The sequence below is a fragment of the Apodemus sylvaticus genome, chromosome 2 (assembly GCF_947179515.1).
Source record: "Apodemus sylvaticus chromosome 2, mApoSyl1.1, whole genome shotgun sequence".
NCBI classification, from domain to species: domain Eukaryota; kingdom Metazoa; phylum Chordata; class Mammalia; order Rodentia; family Muridae; genus Apodemus; species Apodemus sylvaticus.
Window position 1 is genome coordinate 46,794,919 of NC_067473.1, and position 20,393 is coordinate 46,815,311.

Here is a 20,393-nt window from a genome sequence, read left to right on the forward strand (position 1 = left end):
GAAAGAAAGAAAGAAAGAAAGAAAGAAAGAAAGGAAGGAAGGAAGGAAGGAAGGAAGGAAGGAAGGAAGGAAGGAAGGAAGGAAGGAAGGAAGGAAGGAAGGAAGGAAGGAAGGAAGAATGGACGTCCAATAAATATTTTGATAAGTGTTCAACATTTTTAGCCATCAGGGAAAGGCCAGTTAAAAGCACTCTGGGATTCCAGCTCACCTTAATCAGTTGGAATGGCTCTGCTCAAGGCGGGGGTAGGGGGAGCAGGGAAAGCACCTATATTCACTATCAGCCAGAGTGAAATCTGGCACGGCCACTGTGGGAAACCAGCGTGGAGAGTTCTCGAAAACCTAAACACAGAACTGACTTCACATTCTTTTAAACAAAGGGAAAAATTATTTTCTGTTATATCTGGTTTCCCAAGAGACTTGGAATTTAGCAAACCCAAGAACTATCTGTAAGTTTATTACTAATGCCACCATTTTGACACTTACAAGATAAGAAAAAATGAGATCTATTTGTGTTTGCAAAAAATCACTAAATGGAAATGGATGAGTGAATATTGAGACTTATTTGAGATTTAAACTCAAGATTTGGTTTAATTTCATTTGTACTTATTTCCTTTCCAGCCCCCAAAGCATGTAGTAAGTACCCTCCATCCTAGGATCGTGGCAGGTATTTTCAAACATCTATACAAAGCATCTCAACGTTTACTTTAAATATTTTCCACTTTTTATAATTTGATCCAGGGGATGCTTTTTTCTCTCTTAAGTTAATACTAATCTTATTTTTACAGAAACAAGAGTTGTTTCTAATTCTATTTATCTGCATGCATCCTTTCAAAACATTAAGGGAAAAATCTTTTGATCTCAAACATATGCAATAAAAAAGTCAAAATACAGGCATCATTTGGCAATTGACAAATTTACATAGTCTTGCTTTTATTCCTAAAAGTTTTCAGGTGTTAGAGTGATTGTGCATGTGTACATGTATATATGGATGGACATCACAATATACAGTCACATAAATGTGTATATACATACATAAATGCTCTTTGGTCATCCCTTTCATTCTAGTCAAAACAATGCTTACAAGTTTTTCATGTCAATGAATAGTTATAACTATGTTTTATATGCAGAGTGGAGAATTCCTTTATTTCACTGTCCAAAGGCTGCAACCTGTTAATTCAATGTGAGCTCACATGATGAGCATGTTTCATCACCTTGTGTGATCGACCGCTAAATATCACATTGCATTCCTTTCTCAACCAAATGCTCCAACGCCTGTCAAGCTGTTGGCCATTGATGACACTCATTCCTGTGATGGCATCATTGGTTTTTAATGTTATGCCTCATGGCTTCTATATGATCATTTTTCCTATTGCCGTTTTTTTAGATTTTTTTTCAAAATTGAGTTGTTTTAAATCTTACTCAAAAGTGAGACTCACAGGAATTGATCACAATTATATTCTGTGTCATTATGTTCCAGGGAACAGCAGCTTTCCCCAAAGATCCCTCATGTGTTTCTATCCAGAAAGCAATATCAGTGACAGGATGATATTTTCCAAACTGGCCAGGCATATATAAATAGACCACCATGCATTATATGGAAATTCTCCTATACTTATTGATGTGCTTTAGTATGATTTGTATTGGGCCTGTTCACATAACTTTCTTGCTTAGTTAAATCACTCTCATCTCTGTACATAAAGGAGATTCCAAGGTATTTATAAGAAATAGATTGCTGGCTTTATCCTGTTCCACACTGGTCACTATGTCACCATGCCTACCTTTTTGAAAATTTTTGTTCTTTATTGTTTTTTCATTTTGAAATGCTTATTGCATATGAAGATGATCAGATGGATGTCTTCTGTATCTTATCTGTGAGTGCTTTGTTTGTAGAATGAGTCTGTGTTGGTGCATTGCTAATTATTGTAGTGTGTTCTTATCTGTACAAAATAATAAGTATTACAACTTAATCTCTATTTATTCAAGGGATCGGGCACTGTTGATCATGTCTATGATGGGACGCTAGACTGGACCTACCATTTAATCTTTATGGATGTCTTAGTCCCCTGGAATGCTTTGACAGTGTTGGTGCTTTAGTATAAGGTGGTATTTGACTGTATAATGTTAGAACCCAAGCTAATGAACATAGTAGGTAGACTATCCCCTAACTGTACCCATCAAAAAACTCTATTCATCAAGAACTAGTTAGTTTCAAACCTGGGAATTTCTTACTAACTATGAGGAAAACCTTTGTTCTTTTAGACTTTTACCTCTGATTTTAAAGGCTGCATTTTAGTTCACTTACAATTCACATTAGCTTAAATGTTATTTTAGTAAACATGTCTCCATCTGGACAGTGATATTACTTTCTAGTTGTACAAAATAGATTGCTTTCTAATTAGTGAATCATTTTATTTTTGTGGCTAATGTAGGAATGTATTAGGTGGGCCATTTCATCCTGCTTACCATGAACTACTTTTCACTGGTGATTTGATAACACATACCATTGAACTATTCTGTTGTTATTTGTTTTCTAAATGCTGTATTGCTTATTGATCTTGTTTGAATGAAATGAAGGTGATTAGTAATCACCCTTGTATGTGCATGGATCTCAAATATTCACTCAATAGCTACGGAAAAGTTAGTCTTCCAAGTCCAACCTTTACCTCCCTAAGCTGATTAAATTATGCATTTACATTGACAATCATTTTACAACTTTATCACATCTTAATGTTACTTGCCACTACAATACAACAATTTTAATAGACACTAATATCCATTAAGTATGATTTCAAGCAATATCTTAAAATACACACATAAACAATTTAAAAGTCTCAGGGTTGTCTTTTTAGTGTTGAAAAGAAGTGTTCTTTTAAGAGACACGTTACAAAATTATCTTTACAAATGAATACTTCATGAGTATATTTATTTCATTGTAACTAACATCAGTATGTTTCATTCTCTTCTCTGATGAATATTATATAGTATAGAGGGCACTTTTACATATAGACTTTCAGGTTTTAATAACTGTATTGTTAAGTGTGAGTGTATGACAAAATAAACCCATATGCTTCAGTCTCCATGCATCGTGTGCTTTGCCCTTTGTCTCCTGGTATCTTGCTGCATCCCGGCATCTGTCATTGGTCTTCCTGCATCACACCATTGCTACTAATGCTATGGAATCATTATACTTTAAATGACACATTGAAGCAATAGGAGATTCCATTACTTTTCCGTTATGCACTGTGAAATTTGGCTTATCCTAAAGCAATTAAATAACTTTGCTGTCAAACGTCGTCAGTTGTTGCTTCTTTGTATTATGAAATAGTAAGGTCCTCAGGATCTACTAATATATTACTTTTCCGTATACATAAGATTACATGTTCCTCGGGACAGCACATGTCACCTGCATTTTTTCAGCTTTTACACAAATGTGAATTGTAAGTATCTCCACCAAAATAAATAAATAAATAAAATAAGACACAGACACGATTCACTATCATATTTTTCCCACCTTTCTTGGAACCTATTTTGCTGAAGTGAAGATACTCTATAAACTAACATAATTTGTAAACATTTTATTTATCAGTAACAGCCAAGTCAACTGGCAATTATTAAAATATCAGCTACTATTTTTGAAAAGTACCAACAAGGGGAAATGAATAGGAGAGCTGTGGCTGCTTAGCCTCTATTTTAGATGGGGGGGTTTTAACCCTTCATACTCAGAAGTACAACTTCTTCAGACTCTGGAAAGGAAACACAGACAGTTTACAGAATTGTTCTACTTATGAAACCCAAGAATTTCTATTAAAATGACCTGAGTCCAGTTGGAAACCAGAGTCAAGATCTTCCAAAGTGAGTTTGTACTTAGCATTGTGAAGGCTCCTAAGGTCCCCATCCACGAGACTGGCATGGGATCAAGAGGACACTCAGGATTTCTCAGAACCTAAGGAGGTTCAGAGAAAGTGTCCTTGTTGCAGTGAGTAGCAAGCTCACATACAGCAGCAGTTGCTCAGACTCTGGGGTAACAGGGTTGAATTAGTATACACATTTCACATTGGGGGAATCATGATCCACATAGTTAACACGGCTCACTAGTAAGCGGTGAAACCAATCAAATACACAGCACACTGAGAATGTGGAATGAAAGGAAGCCAACTTTCATCCCAACTCTGTCAAATAAATGAGATCATTAAAATCCGTGGTCAAACGATGGCAAACAGCCTTAAAAATCTGAAGTATCTCCTGATGCATGCTAAAAAGAATATAAAATTGTTGAGTTTTCTCATACAGGTGAAACTATATAGTATAACACAGGCATCATTAAGAAACATTATATTATGGTCTGCCCTTGTTATAATTAAAATGGTTCCGAGCAGATGAGAAGACAGGGCTTCTGGGAAGCCTAGGTGGTGTCTCATGGACTGAATGTGAAGATTACTACACACATGGACTTTTCCACTCTAGCTGTAACTTTCAGAAAAGGAAGCTGAAGGTTATTTTGGCCACAGTGCATTGCATCTTATTAACTACCCACATGTTGGTTTTCTTGAGGGTTACAAAGACGCGGGTGTTTGAGAGATTTGAAATGACTTTAACTTGGACCCATTATGAGTAAAGAGCTTGTAAACAAGACGTGGGGAGATGATTACCTAGGGATACGAACAAAACCATTGATCCATAGAAAAATTGCCTAAGCTCTTTCACAGTCAACCCATCCATGAATAAAATAAGGAGAATTTAAAGTAAAGTCCAAGAGTATTTCAAGTGAAAATTTTCACTTTGATAGCACAGAAAATTACCAAGGGTAAATCACTTCAGAATAGCTAAGCTTTTAAAAGTATCAAGGTGAAATCTTAGGTACTGAGGACATCTGTAGACATTATGTGATTTCTCTTCTAAACAGAATTCTTGTGCCCAACCATGGTTTTGATTTTATAGTTATTAATACCCAGGGAGTTTCTGATAAGAATGAACTTGTGATAATGTTTTTGATTTTATAGTTATTTATACCCAAGGAGTTTCTGGTGATAAGAATGAACTTGTGATAATGTTTTTGATTTTATTGTTATTCGTACCCAAGGAGTTTCTGATGATGAAAATGAACTTGTGATAGTCTACATTGAAGGGAAAGTCAAAACAAGATGAATATTTAATGTCTATTCAGTTATGCCGAGGAATTTCTTTAGAAGATGCACTTACTGTGTAAAGACATAAACACAGGGCATAAGTAACATCAACACAGAGAAGAGCGGAAACTGACAATGGAGTGCAGGTTCAGCAAAGCCGGGACACATGAAAGGCATCCTTATAACAGTTCCCCAAGACCCCCCTGCTGCCATGCTTACCCCCTTCTGAATAACCCAGACACACACCTGAAGCCTGAGAAATATCCACGAGATTTATTCAAGGCAGACTTGAATAAATGTGGTTACTGAGTTCTCTCCAATAGTGTAAATGCTATTAGATCAATTTCCCTGGAGAAAGCACATAAAACCTTTCTAGATTTCCCTGCGGTCAGCCTGTGCTGGAACTTTTTGATAATAAGCTCCCCCTCTCGTCAGGTGCTGGATCCTGTAGTCAAATAAGTATAAGCACAAATAAGTCAAATGAGCACGAGCAAATAGTTTGGCCCTTAGTCAGAAGAACTTCGGGAAATTACTCAAATCAGAAAATTAATCCTAGCCAAGCATCTAGAAAGTCCCAGTCAGCTCTGCCAGCCCCTAAGATGCACTGAGAAGAAATTGGGCTTGTTTTTACTATTAATTTTTTCACTATTTTGCTGTCCCTTTTCTTTCTTAGCTTTGATGGGAGCAGGGGTGGGCTTGGGAAAGACCATTTGTGAGGAGATGGAGATCTAATCCATCTAATGCAGATGTAAATGCTGTCACATGTCACTTTTTAGTGTTGTCTCTGGTTTGTCAGTGTTGAAACTAGAATTTGACACTTTGAGATATTTTCAATGGTAGTGACTTCTCGGTTTTCTTTTAATTTTCTCTCCTTCCACCCAAAGATATGCCTATGGGGCTGCAGGCATCGAATTAAAACTGCTAACAATATTATTTTTAACTTTTTAGAACTTGACCTTTTTCCTGAACTAATTGGAACTGAAGAAATAATCAAGGTATCATAGCCATTTTTTTATATTTAAATGTTTTAAAATGTAAAAGCCTACCTAGATTATTGTTTGGATTTTAGATTCTGCTGTATGATTCACTATTGGATTAATTGCTGTGCTTTAATGTCTCACACACACATATACGATTTATGAAAAACTTGGAAGATGCTTGATTAGTGTGATACACAAAAAAATAGTTATAATAAAAAGAATCAACCTCACAAATGATTGTAGCTATAAACTATAGCTACATTGGAACTTTGCAGCATTCAAATTTTTTCTGGCAATTTTATATTGTCCTAGATTTTAATATTGCTACAGTTTATAAATAATCCATGGCTGACAGATTCCTAATAAATATGAGCCAGGTTATTAACAGAATATTTTTGATATTTGAGCTATTCATGTAGAAAGCATACAGTTCTAGCAAAATGTCCTCTAAGTAAACAAACATTTGAGACTATAAACCAATTTTAACAATATCTTGTATTTGACATGGGGGAAAACAATTGAGTGAATGTGTACTTCAACCTAACCCCAAATGTATTATTCATCACAACTGAACCTATATTTGCAAACCAGATACTCTAGATGAGATAGATAAGCAAATATGTCCAAATTGTGTGAGGGGAGAGAAAATGGGATAAATAATACCATTATCTAGTAATGGATTGAAATCAGACTATCATTTTCCATATATAATTACCTTAATGATTGAGATATCTATAGCTAGTCTTTCTTACAATGGGTTATCTTACCCAAATACTTATTCTACTTTACAAGTATTCATTCAATTTACCTAGGGATAGCTTTGTGTATGTGGCCACGCAAAGCTAGTGTTCACTCGTGCATAAATAATACCTAAAATTACTAATCAATTTTACAATTGAAATTACTAAAATTACAGAATCAAATCAAAAGAAAAAATGTTTGCTATGCTGCTAAATCAACTCTTTATATCTGATAAGCTGAAGCAGCAAGCCCCTCACTCTAGTAATTTAGTAAATGATATTGTTTGGGTTCCATTGTATATGAAATGCAGTCTGCAATTACTTTTCATTATCATTGCCATGGTTCCAATTCCCTATTTATTTTTATTCTTAATTAATATTGACACTAAAGAAATCTCAGGGAGTGCTTACAAAAGTTCTTTGAAATCTTCCAATGTTAATTACTAGCATTTTTTATATAAAACTACAGTGTTATAACTATTACAGCATTTAGTTGTGTGAATAGGCTATGTACACTAGCAGTATAAGATTAGGGATGCTAAAGTATATACATATACATGTACATGGGATGCTACTTAAGTGTCACCACTATGTGTACAATGTGCAGTACACCACTATGTGTACTGCAAACACAAGCAAGTAAGTAAGTAAGGTGCAATGTTTTCAAATTACATCCATTACAGTCTATCATGTACTAGTCAAAGGTTCTTCAACAGGAAGAGGAAAAATAACCCAGCATATCTGTCCAGGTTCCAACAAGAAACAGATGTCTCTTGTACTCACTGAAGTTGAGTTAATTAAAAAAAAAACTATTCAAAGATGCATGAGAAGGTAAATGGATGTCTAGAAGAGGCAGTTTTCTACAACTGGGCCTGTAGCTGTCAGAGACTGTTTGCTCTACGTATACCTGAAAGGCAAGGAGAAAGTTTACAGACTGTGTTCCAGCAGATGCTGTGACCTTGGAAGAGAGACAGGACCATCCTGTGATGAAAATGTAGGGGGCAAAACTCCTGGACAATGGTCTTACTCTCCTACTTCCCACTGCCTAGCCCTACAGCATGGAAAATGGTGGAGAACCAGGAAATAAAGGGAAAGAATGTATAGCTCACAGGCAAGAAGGCCTGTACGAAGGCATGGTAGAACTTTAAAAAAAATCATTGTGAGGAAGGTTGTGACCTGGGAGAGAGCATTTTTGAAAAACTCTATTATTTGTAGGTTCCATGGCAGTAGCACCCAAAGGAGGAGAAATACCATTTTATAAAGTGAAAATAGAATGCAGTTTGCACTGGTGTTGGAAAGGAGTCAGACATCCATGGGAGTTGAAATGATAGGTCCAAGTACCCTGATTAGCCAATTTAAGTCAGAATATTGCATCCTATTGAAAGTAACTATCATAGCATATAGTCAGGTCAGAACAGATGCTTTAAATGGTGTGTTTTCCTACAGTGTGACTTTGCGATGGGTTGGGAATACCCATTATTTACGTCCTAAGAACTTCTGATCTTACACTTCATGTAGGGGTGAATGAAAGAAACTGAGAACTAGGTGGATTGTATTCATGAGGATTTTTAAATCCTGACTATTGAAATGAGAAGGAAACCAACTCCATGTAGAAAACATTTCTTGAAAAGTAAACATTTCTACATGAATGGAGCTTTAAATTTAAAAAAGGAAAAGTTGAGAAAGCAGGTATGGTGATGCAGGAAAAAAGAGAAGGCAAATAACAATTCTGCAAAAACTTACAGGATAGGGTATCTGTTAAAATGTCTGTAGCCATGTAATACATATAATAATCATAGAACATAAATGATATACTCTAGAAACATTGACACAAGGTAGTGTGGCCTAACAAATCCAGCAAAGTACAGAGAATGGTTGATCATCTCCCTCAGATTCCAAGAGGTGTCTTATTGAATGTCATAAAATTTATAATCTACCAGAAAAGAAATCACCTAGGGTCTATATCTATGCTGGTGCATAGCTTTTATCCCAATATATGCAACGGGAAGACAGAGTATCTACAAGGCTCTCATAAAATTGTTATGGGAATCTACATATGGATTTATGGAAGGTTATGATAAAGTGTGTTAGTGTGGAACATAAGCAAAGATGAATATTAGTGTAAGGCCCATAGAAATCATTAGATCATGTATAACAATACATGTCATATCTTTGAGGAGATTCAGTTTAGAAAGGGGAAAGAAAGGTTAAATCATAAATGAGATTAAATTAAAGATGTTCTATGTTCATTTTCAATAGAGGAGAAGATTCACTTAATCTTGTTAGAATAATCCCGGAATTTGAGAAAGTACAGAATGCTCGACTGTGTTCAAGTTTTAAGGAGACCCTAGAAAGTAGGCTCCAACACAGATGTGGGAATGAGCTTTTGACGGCACAGTTAACAAGTGCTTAGAGACAGTGGGAAGGGGGGAGGTAGGTATGACTTAGTTGAGCAGTTAGGATCAATGTTAGGATCATAGATGAGTCTCGTGGATTGGCTGCTGTGTTCCCTGGCAAGTGAACAAGACTGGTGTCTGTTGAGAATGAGATGAAGAAGAGGATTTGGGAGGCATGAACGACACTTGGTGTTGGGGGTCAGTGTGGAGTGATGTCAGACGGCTAGGCAGATTCTTAGACTTTTAATATTGAGGAATAAGATAGAAATTCCATCCCATTAAGCTGAACATGGATGCTCAGAAAAACTGGCTCAGATTATGAAGCAAACATTTTGTGATATTATTTTAAAATTTTTGTGGTATTCCTTTGGTTCCTTATTATGTAGTATTAAAATGTAGGCAGTTATAACTAAAGTGCCTTCATTTAGTTTAATAGCTTTCCATAGTGAGTATAAAATAAAATTTATAGGATATATGCTTGTTGAATAGATACATAGTATGAATAAAGTAGAATAGAATAGAATAGAATAGAATAGAATAGAATAGAATAGAATAGAATAGAATAGAATAGAATAGAATAGAATAGAATAGAACAGAATAAGGATGGTGTCCTATGAGGGTCAAAAGTCAAAAAGGTCACATAATTGAAAATTCACAGTATAATGCTGTATAAGATATTTAGACTTTATTTTTCTCTAATGTCTTTATATTTTCTTTAAAATTCTTTAAATTTTGTTTGCCTTTTACAGGAGGAAGAATATGGAAAAGACAATGAAGAAGACACTGGCTTGAATCCCGGTAGAGACAGTGCCACAAACCAAATAAGAAAAAAAGAACCCCAGGTTTCTACCACGACTTACTATAATTATATGGGGACTAAATACAATGAAGCCAAGACTAACCGATCTCCAACAAGAGGATCTGACTTCTCTGGAAAGAGTGATGTTCTCAACACGGTCCTGAATTCTACTTCCCAACAAGCTGCTGAATTAGATACAGAAAGAGAAATTTCTTTGCCTTCTCAGACTGGAACTAACCTGCCACCACACCGTGTGGAAGGCACTTCAGCCTCCTTAAACAGTGGCTCTAAAACCCTCTTTGTCTTCCCACAGATGAACTTGTCTGGGACTGCAGAATCCTTAAATATGGTTTCCATAACAGAGTACAAAGAGGTGTCTGCTGACATCGGTGAGGAGGAAAACTTACTGACTGACTTCAAGCTCGATACAGGAGCCGATGATTCTTCAGGCTCCAGTCCTGCAACTTCCACTGCCCCCTTCTCCTCAGATAATATAGCCCATGGATACATAACTTCTTCAGACATGCCCGAGACAATCACCTACGGTGATGTCCTTAAGCCAGGGTCTACAAAAAATGCTCCAGAGGATTCAGCACCATCAGGTTCAGAAGAATCACTAAAGGATCCCTCTCTTGAAGGGAGTGTGTGGTTTCCTGGCTCCACAGACCTAACAACACAGTCTGAGACTGGATCCGGTCGAGAGAGCTTTCTCCAGGTTAATTCCACAGATATACAAATCGACGAATCGAGGGAGACTACTGAGTCATTTTCTCCAGACACTACCATGTCACAGGATCCTTCAGGCACAGACATGGAAATACCTCATTATTCTACCTTTGCCTACCTCCCAACCGAAGTAACACCACAGGCTTTCACTCCATCCTCCAGACCACTTGATTCGGATCCTACTGTCAACATCCTCCATTCGCAGACAACTCAACCAGTATACAATGGTGAGACACCTCTTCAACCTTCCTACAGTAGTGAAGTCTTTCCTCTAGTCACCCCTTTGTTGCTTGACAATCAGACCCTCAACACTACCCCTGCTGCTTCAAGTAGTGATTCGGCCTTGCATGCTACGCCTGTATTCCCCAGTGTTGGTGTGTCGTTTGAATCCATCCTGTCTTCCTATGATGATGCACCTCTGCCCCCATTTTCCTCTGCTTCCTTCAGTAGTGAATCGTTTCACCATCTGCATATGGTTTCTCAAACCCTTCCGCAAGTTACTTCGGCTGCTGAGAGGGATGAGCTGTCTTTGCATGCTTCTCTGCTGGTGGCTGGGGGTGATTTGCTGTTAGAACCCAGCCTTGTTCAGTATTCTGATGTGGTGTCACACCAGGCCACTGCTCATGCTGCTTCGGACACACTGGAATTTGGTAGTGAGTCTGCTGTCCTTGTTAAAACATCTATGGTGTCTCAAATTGAATCACCCAGCAGTGATGTTGTTATGCATGCATATTCTTCAGGGTCTGAACCTTCTTATGCCATTGAGGGCTCCCACCACGTGCTCACTGTTTCTTACAGTTCTGCAATACCTGTGCATGATTCTGTCGATGTATCTGATCAGGGGTCCTTACTTATCAAACCTAGCCATATATCAATGCCCAGGTCCTCATTTATTACTCCAACTGCATCACTGCCACAGCCTCCTCCAGCCCTCTCCGGCGATGGGGAGTGGTCTGGAGCCTCCTCTGATAGTGAATTGCTTTTACCTGACACAGATGGGCCGAGAACTCTTAACGTTTCTTCACCTCTTTCTGTAGCTGAATTTACATATACAACATCTGTGTTTGGTGACGATATTAAGCCGCTCTCTAAAGGTGAAAAGATGTATGGAAATGAGACTGAACTGGAAATGTCTTCTTTCAGTGCCATGGCATACCCTTCTAAAAGCACAGTCGTGCCAAAGATGTCAGATGTTGTAAATAAGTGGAGTGAATCTTTAAAAGCAACCTCTTTTTCTATTTCTAGCATAAAGAGCGTGTTTCCAGAGTCTCTTGTTTATCTCACAACTAAGGTTTTTGATCAGGAGATTAGTCAAGTTCCAGAAATTATCCTCCCAGTTCAACCTACTCGCAGTGCATCTCAAGCATCTGGTGACACTTGGCTTAAACCCGGGCTTAGCACAAACTCAGAGCCAGCATTCTCTGACACTGTTTCTAACGAAGTATTACACCCTTCAACACAGCCCTTGCTCTATGAAGCCACATCCTCTTTTAATACTGAAGCATTGCTGCCATCTTCCTTTCAGGCCTCTGATGTTGTTGGTACCTTGCTTAAAACTGCTCTTCCATCTGTGCCTAGTGATCAGGTTCTGGCTGGAACCCCTCAGGTTGAACAAGGTAGCTCTTCCGTGTCCCATCTCATGGCATCAGAGTCTGCTTCAAGAGAAAGCACCCTGCACTTCACATCTGTACCTGTTCCCGATATCTCGCCTTCTAAGGTGCACTCGACTCCACTTCAAGGCTTAACAGAGCCTCACTTGAGGGAGAAATACATTGAACAAAGTTTGCTTGAGAGCAAAAGTCCCCAGCACGTGCTGCCATCTTTGTTCAACAAGGATGAGTTTTTCCAAACTGCACATCTGGACAGTAGCCAGGCCTATCCTCCAAAAGGGAGACATGCATTTGCTACTCCCGTTTTATCAATTGATGAACTACAAAATACACTTATAAAAAAGCTTGTGTATTCTGAGGGAATTTTCACACACACTGAAATTTCTACTACTGATAAGGGTCTTACTGGTCTCCCAACAATTGTTTCTGATGTTCTTATATCTACTGACCACTCTGTTCCATTAGGAAGCAGGCCCATTTCCATGACAACTGTTTCTCCCAACAGAGATGATTCTGTGACCACAGCCAAGTTGCTTCTTCCTTCTAAAGCTACTTCTAAGCTGACTCACAGTACCAGATCTAATGCCGATTTAGTGGGAGGTGGTGAAGATGGTGATGACTATGATGATGATGATTATGATGACATAGATAGTGACCGCTTTCCTGTGAATAAGTGTATGTCATGCTCACCCTATAGAGAATCCCAGGAAAAGGTAATGAATGACTCAGACACCCAGGAAAGCAGTCTTGTGGATCAGAGTGGCCCAATTTCACAATTACTATTTGAGAATACAGAAGAAGAAAATGGAGGCACAGGTGTAATTAGGGTGGACAAAAGTCCTGATAAATCACCACCACCAAGCATGCGACCCCAAAGGCGCAATGATGGAAAAGAGGACCATGACGTCCACATGGGTAGTGCTATACTTCCTCACACCCCAGGATCTAAAGCATGGGCAGTTTTGACAAGCGATGAAGAGAGTGGGTCAGGGCAAGGCACCTCAGATAGCCTTAATGATAATGAGACTTCCACAGATTTCAGTTTTCCAGATGTTAATGAAAAGGATGCTGATGGTGTCCTAGAAGCAGATGACACAGGCATAGCTCCAGGATCTCCACGGTCCTCCACACCATCTGTTACTAGTGGGCACTCAGGAGCATCCAACAGTTCAGAGGCAGGTTAGTTATGAGCAAAGGAAAGAATGAGATATGCTGATTTTTCTTGCTATGAAAGTAAAAATAGAAGAATCACCGAAGAAAGAATTCTGGTCCATCAGCAGACCTGCACTTTTTAACCAGGACGTTCAACCATTTGCAGCTCTTAGAAATATTATTTTACTCGTGATTTCAAATGAATAGCCAAAATCATTTTGGTCCTTGATTTCATTATATTCAAAATGCATTCTTTGTGTGTTGTTACTAATTCCTATCCTACAGGATGCCTATTGTGTGTACAATCAATTATGTGTGCATAATACACCATTAGTATATTGCAATTAAATGTTCATACTTGTATTCTAAAATAAGTTGTAAGCCAATTCTATTGGATTTAAAAATCTCAGTAATGTGCTATGAGCACCTGTTCACCAACGGAAATCAAGGAGACACTTCACATGTGCACATCAGCTTGGAGAGCTTCTAAAAAGAATTACGGGGCTAATATTTGGTAGCTAAGGAAGGTTTTTATAAGCATCAGATTGTTTTCAAACTATCTTTCTTTGAGCTTCTTTATGTTGCCTAAAGAGGGCAGTATAAACCAGCAAAATAATTCTACTTTGTGTTTGTTGCAGTATTTGTCATTCCAACTTAAATAGACATGAATATGCATAGTATGTATAGGTATTGTGTGACAAGATGTAAAAAAAAATAAGAAAGAAAGAAAGAAAATGCCTAGAGCCTTTTCTGTAGGGATGCATTTGATTGTTAATATATTTTATGCAAATTGGTTTATTGGCCAGATGTTTCTTGAAGCAGACTGCAGCATGCAATGCAGGTGTGTGCTTCAAATGTCACAAAACTCAAGTTTCATTCCATTAAGTGTATAGGAAAAAAAACTAGGTGATTCCATTGAATTCGGCAAGAATTTTATAATTTGCTTTGATTATGTGATGAGGTATTTTTTTAATTAACAAGGAAAGTATTTAAAATCTTAACAAGTCAGTAGATAAGCTAATGTATACTGTAATATTGGGTAATAATTGCACAGAACTTAATATTCAAAATTCACAGTATAGGGCCAATCTCATTAAAACATATCTTCTCTTTGTTATTTTCATCATTCACATTAGTTGTAAACTCTTCAGTATGGCAGCAATTAAGAAATTATATATTTAGATAGGGCAGCTTCTTTTTTTCTGTATTCCGATTTGATCTCCATTTAACATCATATTTCAGCTTCAATGTCTGGACTGATGTGGGAAAAGAAGTAATGAGTCCATGGGTCACTGGAGTCAGGAGTTTTGTTACATACGTGAATTGTTATCCATCCTCAATTATAGCACTTGTTTTTCTTTTTATATTTTTAGATTTATATGAAAGGGGAAGATCATGAATATATGGAAATATATGGAAAGACCATCCATATGCATATATAACAAAGCATCACATCTAGAGTTATTGAAGAAAGTGATTTCTCTTAGATGTACTAATGAGATATTTTTAAGTTCCCCCACTAATGAAAATAAAGCAATATGAATATAACATCCATCTTCAGGAAATAAAATAATGAATGAAGTAAGATCAAATAGAATTAGGGGAAACTTTTTTTTGCCTATTTTTAAAACTGTATCTGTAAGACTAATTCAAAGTCAGTCTTATCCAGTTATTGAATATTACTCCCTAATCCAAAACTCATCATTTATGTTACTTCTAAATTGTAGAAAAATTGACATGATGTTTCTTACGATAAAATAAATAGGGCAAATATATATAAGAGTGAACACAGACTGTAAGATACTTGATCTAGTTCACATAAAGAGTCAATGCAAAACTAACCCTGGGAATGTATTATTAGTGTCTGTCTCTTAGAACATGCTTACATGATTGAGAACAATAAAATATATTTTATGCTTAAATTTTCACACCAAAGTTATGCTGTTTTATTCTCAGCCCTTTAAAATGTTAATCTTATTCTTTATGGTTTAACCGCATTATTGTTATTTAAATAACGCATCTACTAAGTTCTATCAAAGCAAACATTTTATTCTCTAATAAATGAAAATAAATGTTATACTCAAAAGCACACAAAACAGCTAGCAGATTGTACTTTCAAAAGATATGCCATCCCATACAAAACACCTAGGTTTCAATAATTTGTAAATACTATAGACTCATTCTAACTACTCAGTAAAAGAATTCAAGATCACATCTTCTAGAGAACTTATGAGAAAAGTCCACAGAGAAGGTAGATAGTTAGACAGACAGACAGACAGACAGACAGACAGACAGACAGATAGATAGATAGATAGATAGATAGATAGATAGATAGATAGATAGAATAGATATCGATAAAAGATTAGAGAGATTAAAAGTTACATATATAATTACATAGTTAGATACATAGATTATAGAGAGATAGATGATGGAAAGATAGATGATAGAGAGAGAGATAGAATAGATATCGATAAAAGATTAGAGAGATAAAAAGTTGCCTATATAGTTACATAGATACATAGATAATAGAGAGATAGATGATAGAATGATAGATGATAGATAGATAAGATAGATAGATAGATAGATAGATAGATAGATAACAGAGTGTATTTATAATGCACGCATATGAATGTAAAGTGCATTTATGTTATGTATTTTCAGGATATATATTTCCCACATATATCCCATGTATAATCTGACATATTTCATGTGTGGCTATACATATGCATAAGCTAAATATTTAGTTATACAAACCTATATATAATTACACATAATATATTTTAAAATAAGCCTACATGGCCATAAAAGTTAAATAAGCTTCATTAACACATACATTTTGTTCTTACACTTGAACATGAGCCTGAGTCCAGCAATCTAGTGTGTTTCAGTAGGGTACCATATTTGCATTCTTAAAAAGTCCAGGTGATGTCATTGTTCCTATTCTGTGGTTTATAGCTTAAAGCTGATGATCCAGAGACTATTAACCACCATTTGTCATTACTGGGCCCTAAATGGTTTGAGACGCAGATTACTTCATTTATTCCCCATAAACTCTTTCCATTTAGATAATAATTATAATTGGAAAAAACAGAGTGCTGTGAAAAAGGAAGATGCTATTTTCAATGTTGTAGGATATTTTGCTGTATTGATCATCGGGTTATTTATGGGTCTACATGAGTTTCCACAGACAATGACCGGAGCATATGAACGACCTAAGTAAAAAAATCAAAACTTTGACTTTCTTGCAATAATATTAACTACAACACAAATATTGGTTGTTTGTGATATATATGTATATATATATATTATGACTTTTAGATACACATCTTTGAATTCCATATTTTTAGCTAATACATCTATTGTCCTGGGAAATATGGCTATCATTATTGTGTACATTTTAAATGAATGAATTCAGTTCTTAACCCTATGCCCTCAAATCTAGTTATGGAAAGGAAGCTGTTGTGTCAAACCACAGTTAACTCTGTAGTAATGTCTCATATATGTCCATTTATAGGAATTTTCCCAAATTTTAAATGGTATCATATACTGAAATTAAATTTTTGTGTTTCCTGACAGTAAAGCATTTGGTATAAAACATGAATTGTATCAAATGCTGGACGTATGATTGGACCTTCAATTTAGCTCTCTAAGCATCTGTACAGAAAGCAACCAAAGTCCCTTAGAGTTGGAACAGTTCTAGTGAGTGTAGTACTGAGTCTATGCTCCGAGGAAAGCATTCACAGTCCTGAAGTTGTTTTTGACAACCTGGAAAGATAACATGGTCACAGTGATTTGTTTCCAAAGTTTTTTTCCAATAAAGTACCCAATTAGACATAATATTAATGGTTCCCCAACTTTTAGATTAATTCAAGTTGTCTTCAGATTTTTTTTTTAGTCCAGACATGTGTTTGAAAGCAACTTATTAGAACATTTATTTTTTTAGGTTCACATGGAATAATTTTTATTTTTGACAAAAAATAACAGCAGACAAGGATTTAAAAACAGATATAATCAAAACTCATAATATGTGTGCATGAAATTCTAAATGAAAAATAAAAAAATAATTTTGAAAATATTAAAAATCAACCCATGTTTAAAATTAAAGTTTGCTTGATTGGAAAGTTATTATCAATTTTTCTTGTTTACTAAATGACAAAGTTAAAATAAATACATTAAATTAACGTTAGAACATCAAGGTTACATCTGATAACTTAGTAAATAACACTGTGTGGTTTTCCTAACCTTTATTTTTAACATTAATTAGTAATTTGCTAATGTTGATAATTCAGTTTTCCTTTAAGCAATTTTTTCCAACCAGCATTATTTCCAGATCCTGATACAACACCCCCACATCTAACGATTTCTGTTTATTTTTAATATCTCTAATATCTTGCCTTAATTTTTAAACTTTATTTTTGCTTAAACTGATGTATAGACAGCCTTTGCCTCATAGAATCATAATTTTAAAGGTAAGTAGCAACAATGCAGGTTGCTCTTAATCAGTTGAAAACTGCCATGATTTTTCCTTTATCTTAAATCTCAACTCTCTCAATTTTCTCCGACTACAGAGGCCAGTAATAGTAGCCATGAATCTCGTATTGGTCTAGCTGAGGGGTTGGAGTCTGAGAAGAAGGCGGTTATACCCCTTGTGATCGTGTCTGCCCTGACTTTTATCTGTCTAGTGGTTCTTGTTGGTATTCTCATCTATTGGAGGTAAGTTGAGTGTTTTGGAAATTTGTATTATTAAAGCTCAGACTTCTGCCTCTACTTAATCTAAAGGAGCTCCAAATTCTCAATTTTTTTTTAACATTAAAGCTGTCATTAATATATTCATCTCCAAACAAGGCAAACATATGAACCTAACGGATGATGTTTCTGTACTTGAAGGATTGGAGGTAAATGGAAGAACTGTGATTTAGTTGTTTATTAAGATGTCTTGACAGCTATATTTCATTTTAATCAAATTAATATTCAAATATTATCATAGCGTTTACCATAAGTAATGAGCTTTCTAAATCAACTCTTATAAATACAAAAGCTATCCTTTAGGAAAACAATTATATTTAAATAAAATTTTATAAGACATCAGCTGTGTATAGTATTGAAACATAACAGCCTATACACAAAAGTCAACATGAAGCAACTAAAATACAAAGTCATGAGAAATGACTATGTTAAGACGTAAAGGCATTTATTTAGGAATCATTTTTATTAGATATTTTCTTTATTTACATTTCAAATGTTATCCCCTTTCCTGGTTTCCCCTCATAAAACACACTGCCCCATCCCTCTGTTTCCCCTGCTCATCAACCTACCCACTCCAGATTCCCTGTCCTGGCATCCCCTATACTGGGGCATCAAGCCTTCTCAGGACCAAGGGCCTCTCCTCCCTTTGATGTCCAACAAGGCCAGCCTCTGCTATATATGCAGCTAGAGCCATGGGTCTCTCCATGTGTACTCTTTGGTTGGTTAGGCCCCTGGAAGCTCTGGAGGTAGTGGTTGGTTCATATTGTTGTTCCTCCTATGGGACTGCAAGCTCCTTTGGTCCGTTCTCTAGCTCTTCCATTGAGGACTTTGTGCTAAGTCCAATGGTTGGCTGAGAGCATCCACCTTTCTATTTGTCAGGTATTGGCAGAGCCTCCCAGGCGACAGCTATATCAACTCCTGTCAGCAAGCGCTTGTTGGCTCCCACAATAGTGTCTGTGTTTGGTGACTGTATATGGGATGAATCCCCAGGTGGAGCAATCTCTGGATGGTCTTTCCTTCAGTTTCTGCTCTACACTTTGTGTCTCCTCCCATACATATTTTGTCCTCCCTTCTTTTTGTTTTGTTTTGTTTTTTTGAGACAGGGTTTCTCTGTATAGCCCTGGCTGTCCTGGAACTTACTCTGTAGACCAGGCTGGCCTCAAACTCAGAAATCTGCCTGCCTCTGCCTCCCAAGTGCTGGGATTACAGGCGTGTGCCACCACACCCAGTTTGCCCCCCAATTCTAAGAAGGACCAAAGTACCCATACTTTGGTCTTCCTGAAATATGCCTTTGTGTTCTTCACTAATATTTCAAGATGTTTAAAGGACCAGGATAGTTGCCTGTACAAAAAGCTCCCTCCCTTGTAGCAAGCAGAACAGACAGCTAGTTCATGAATTTACCAAGGACACAACACAAGTCAGTAAAACTGATTCTTGGAAAACAATATCTCAATGATGATAGGAGAAATCCTGTCCATAAGCCAAGAAATTGCCTTACTTAGTAATTTATGCTGTTCTCCTAGAGGAAATTTGTGTTCAGGAGATCTAAATTAACTTCTTTCTGCTAAAACGGCAGCATCCTATAATTTCAAATCACTGCTCTTTGTTATCCACAAATGGTTTCTCTCAGTATAATTATTATTAACTGTTTTCCCTTGTATCTGGTTAATGACTGTGTTAACTACTGTTGAGGAATATAAAAATAGTAAATTTTGAATAAGTCATCACTGCTTTTAAGGGACCCATGCTTACTGAAAAAATCTTTTCCATGAAAACCTTTTTAAATATTACACAAACATATATGACTAGTGGCTGAAATCTAATGCAGGGTGATCAGAGAACAGGATACCTTAAGCAGATGGGACTTGCAGAGTTAAGTGGAAAACAAAATGTTGGGCTGGCCCTGCATGTGATTTTGGAATTAGCGGTGAGGGTGAAAGCATGGGGAATGGGCACATCCAGGAAGCTGAATGAACTGAACTGAATATGCCCAAGCCAATGATGATTCAAGTTTGTCATTTTATGTAGCTCAGTGTTGATATAGCTCGCTGTTGTTGACTGAATGTAGCTTGATGTTGTGGAGCTAAAACAGAACATTTCTAAGACCAACTGTATCTC

At 36.5% G+C, this 20,393-nt stretch overlaps 1 protein-coding gene across 1 annotated transcript in view; it reads left to right on the forward strand.

The window, feature by feature from the left end:
• Window positions 1–20,393, forward strand: part of Ptprz1 (protein tyrosine phosphatase receptor type Z1) — a 161,325-nt gene that overhangs the window by 92,541 nt on the left and 48,391 nt on the right. Inside the window, exons 11-13 of the mRNA XM_052172827.1 lie at window positions 6,075–6,121; window positions 9,992–13,556; window positions 18,098–18,242. Coding sequence (XP_052028787.1) covers window positions 6,075–6,121; window positions 9,992–13,556; window positions 18,098–18,242 — 3,757 coding nt within the window. The remainder of the gene's footprint in view (window positions 1–6,074; window positions 6,122–9,991; window positions 13,557–18,097; window positions 18,243–20,393) is intronic.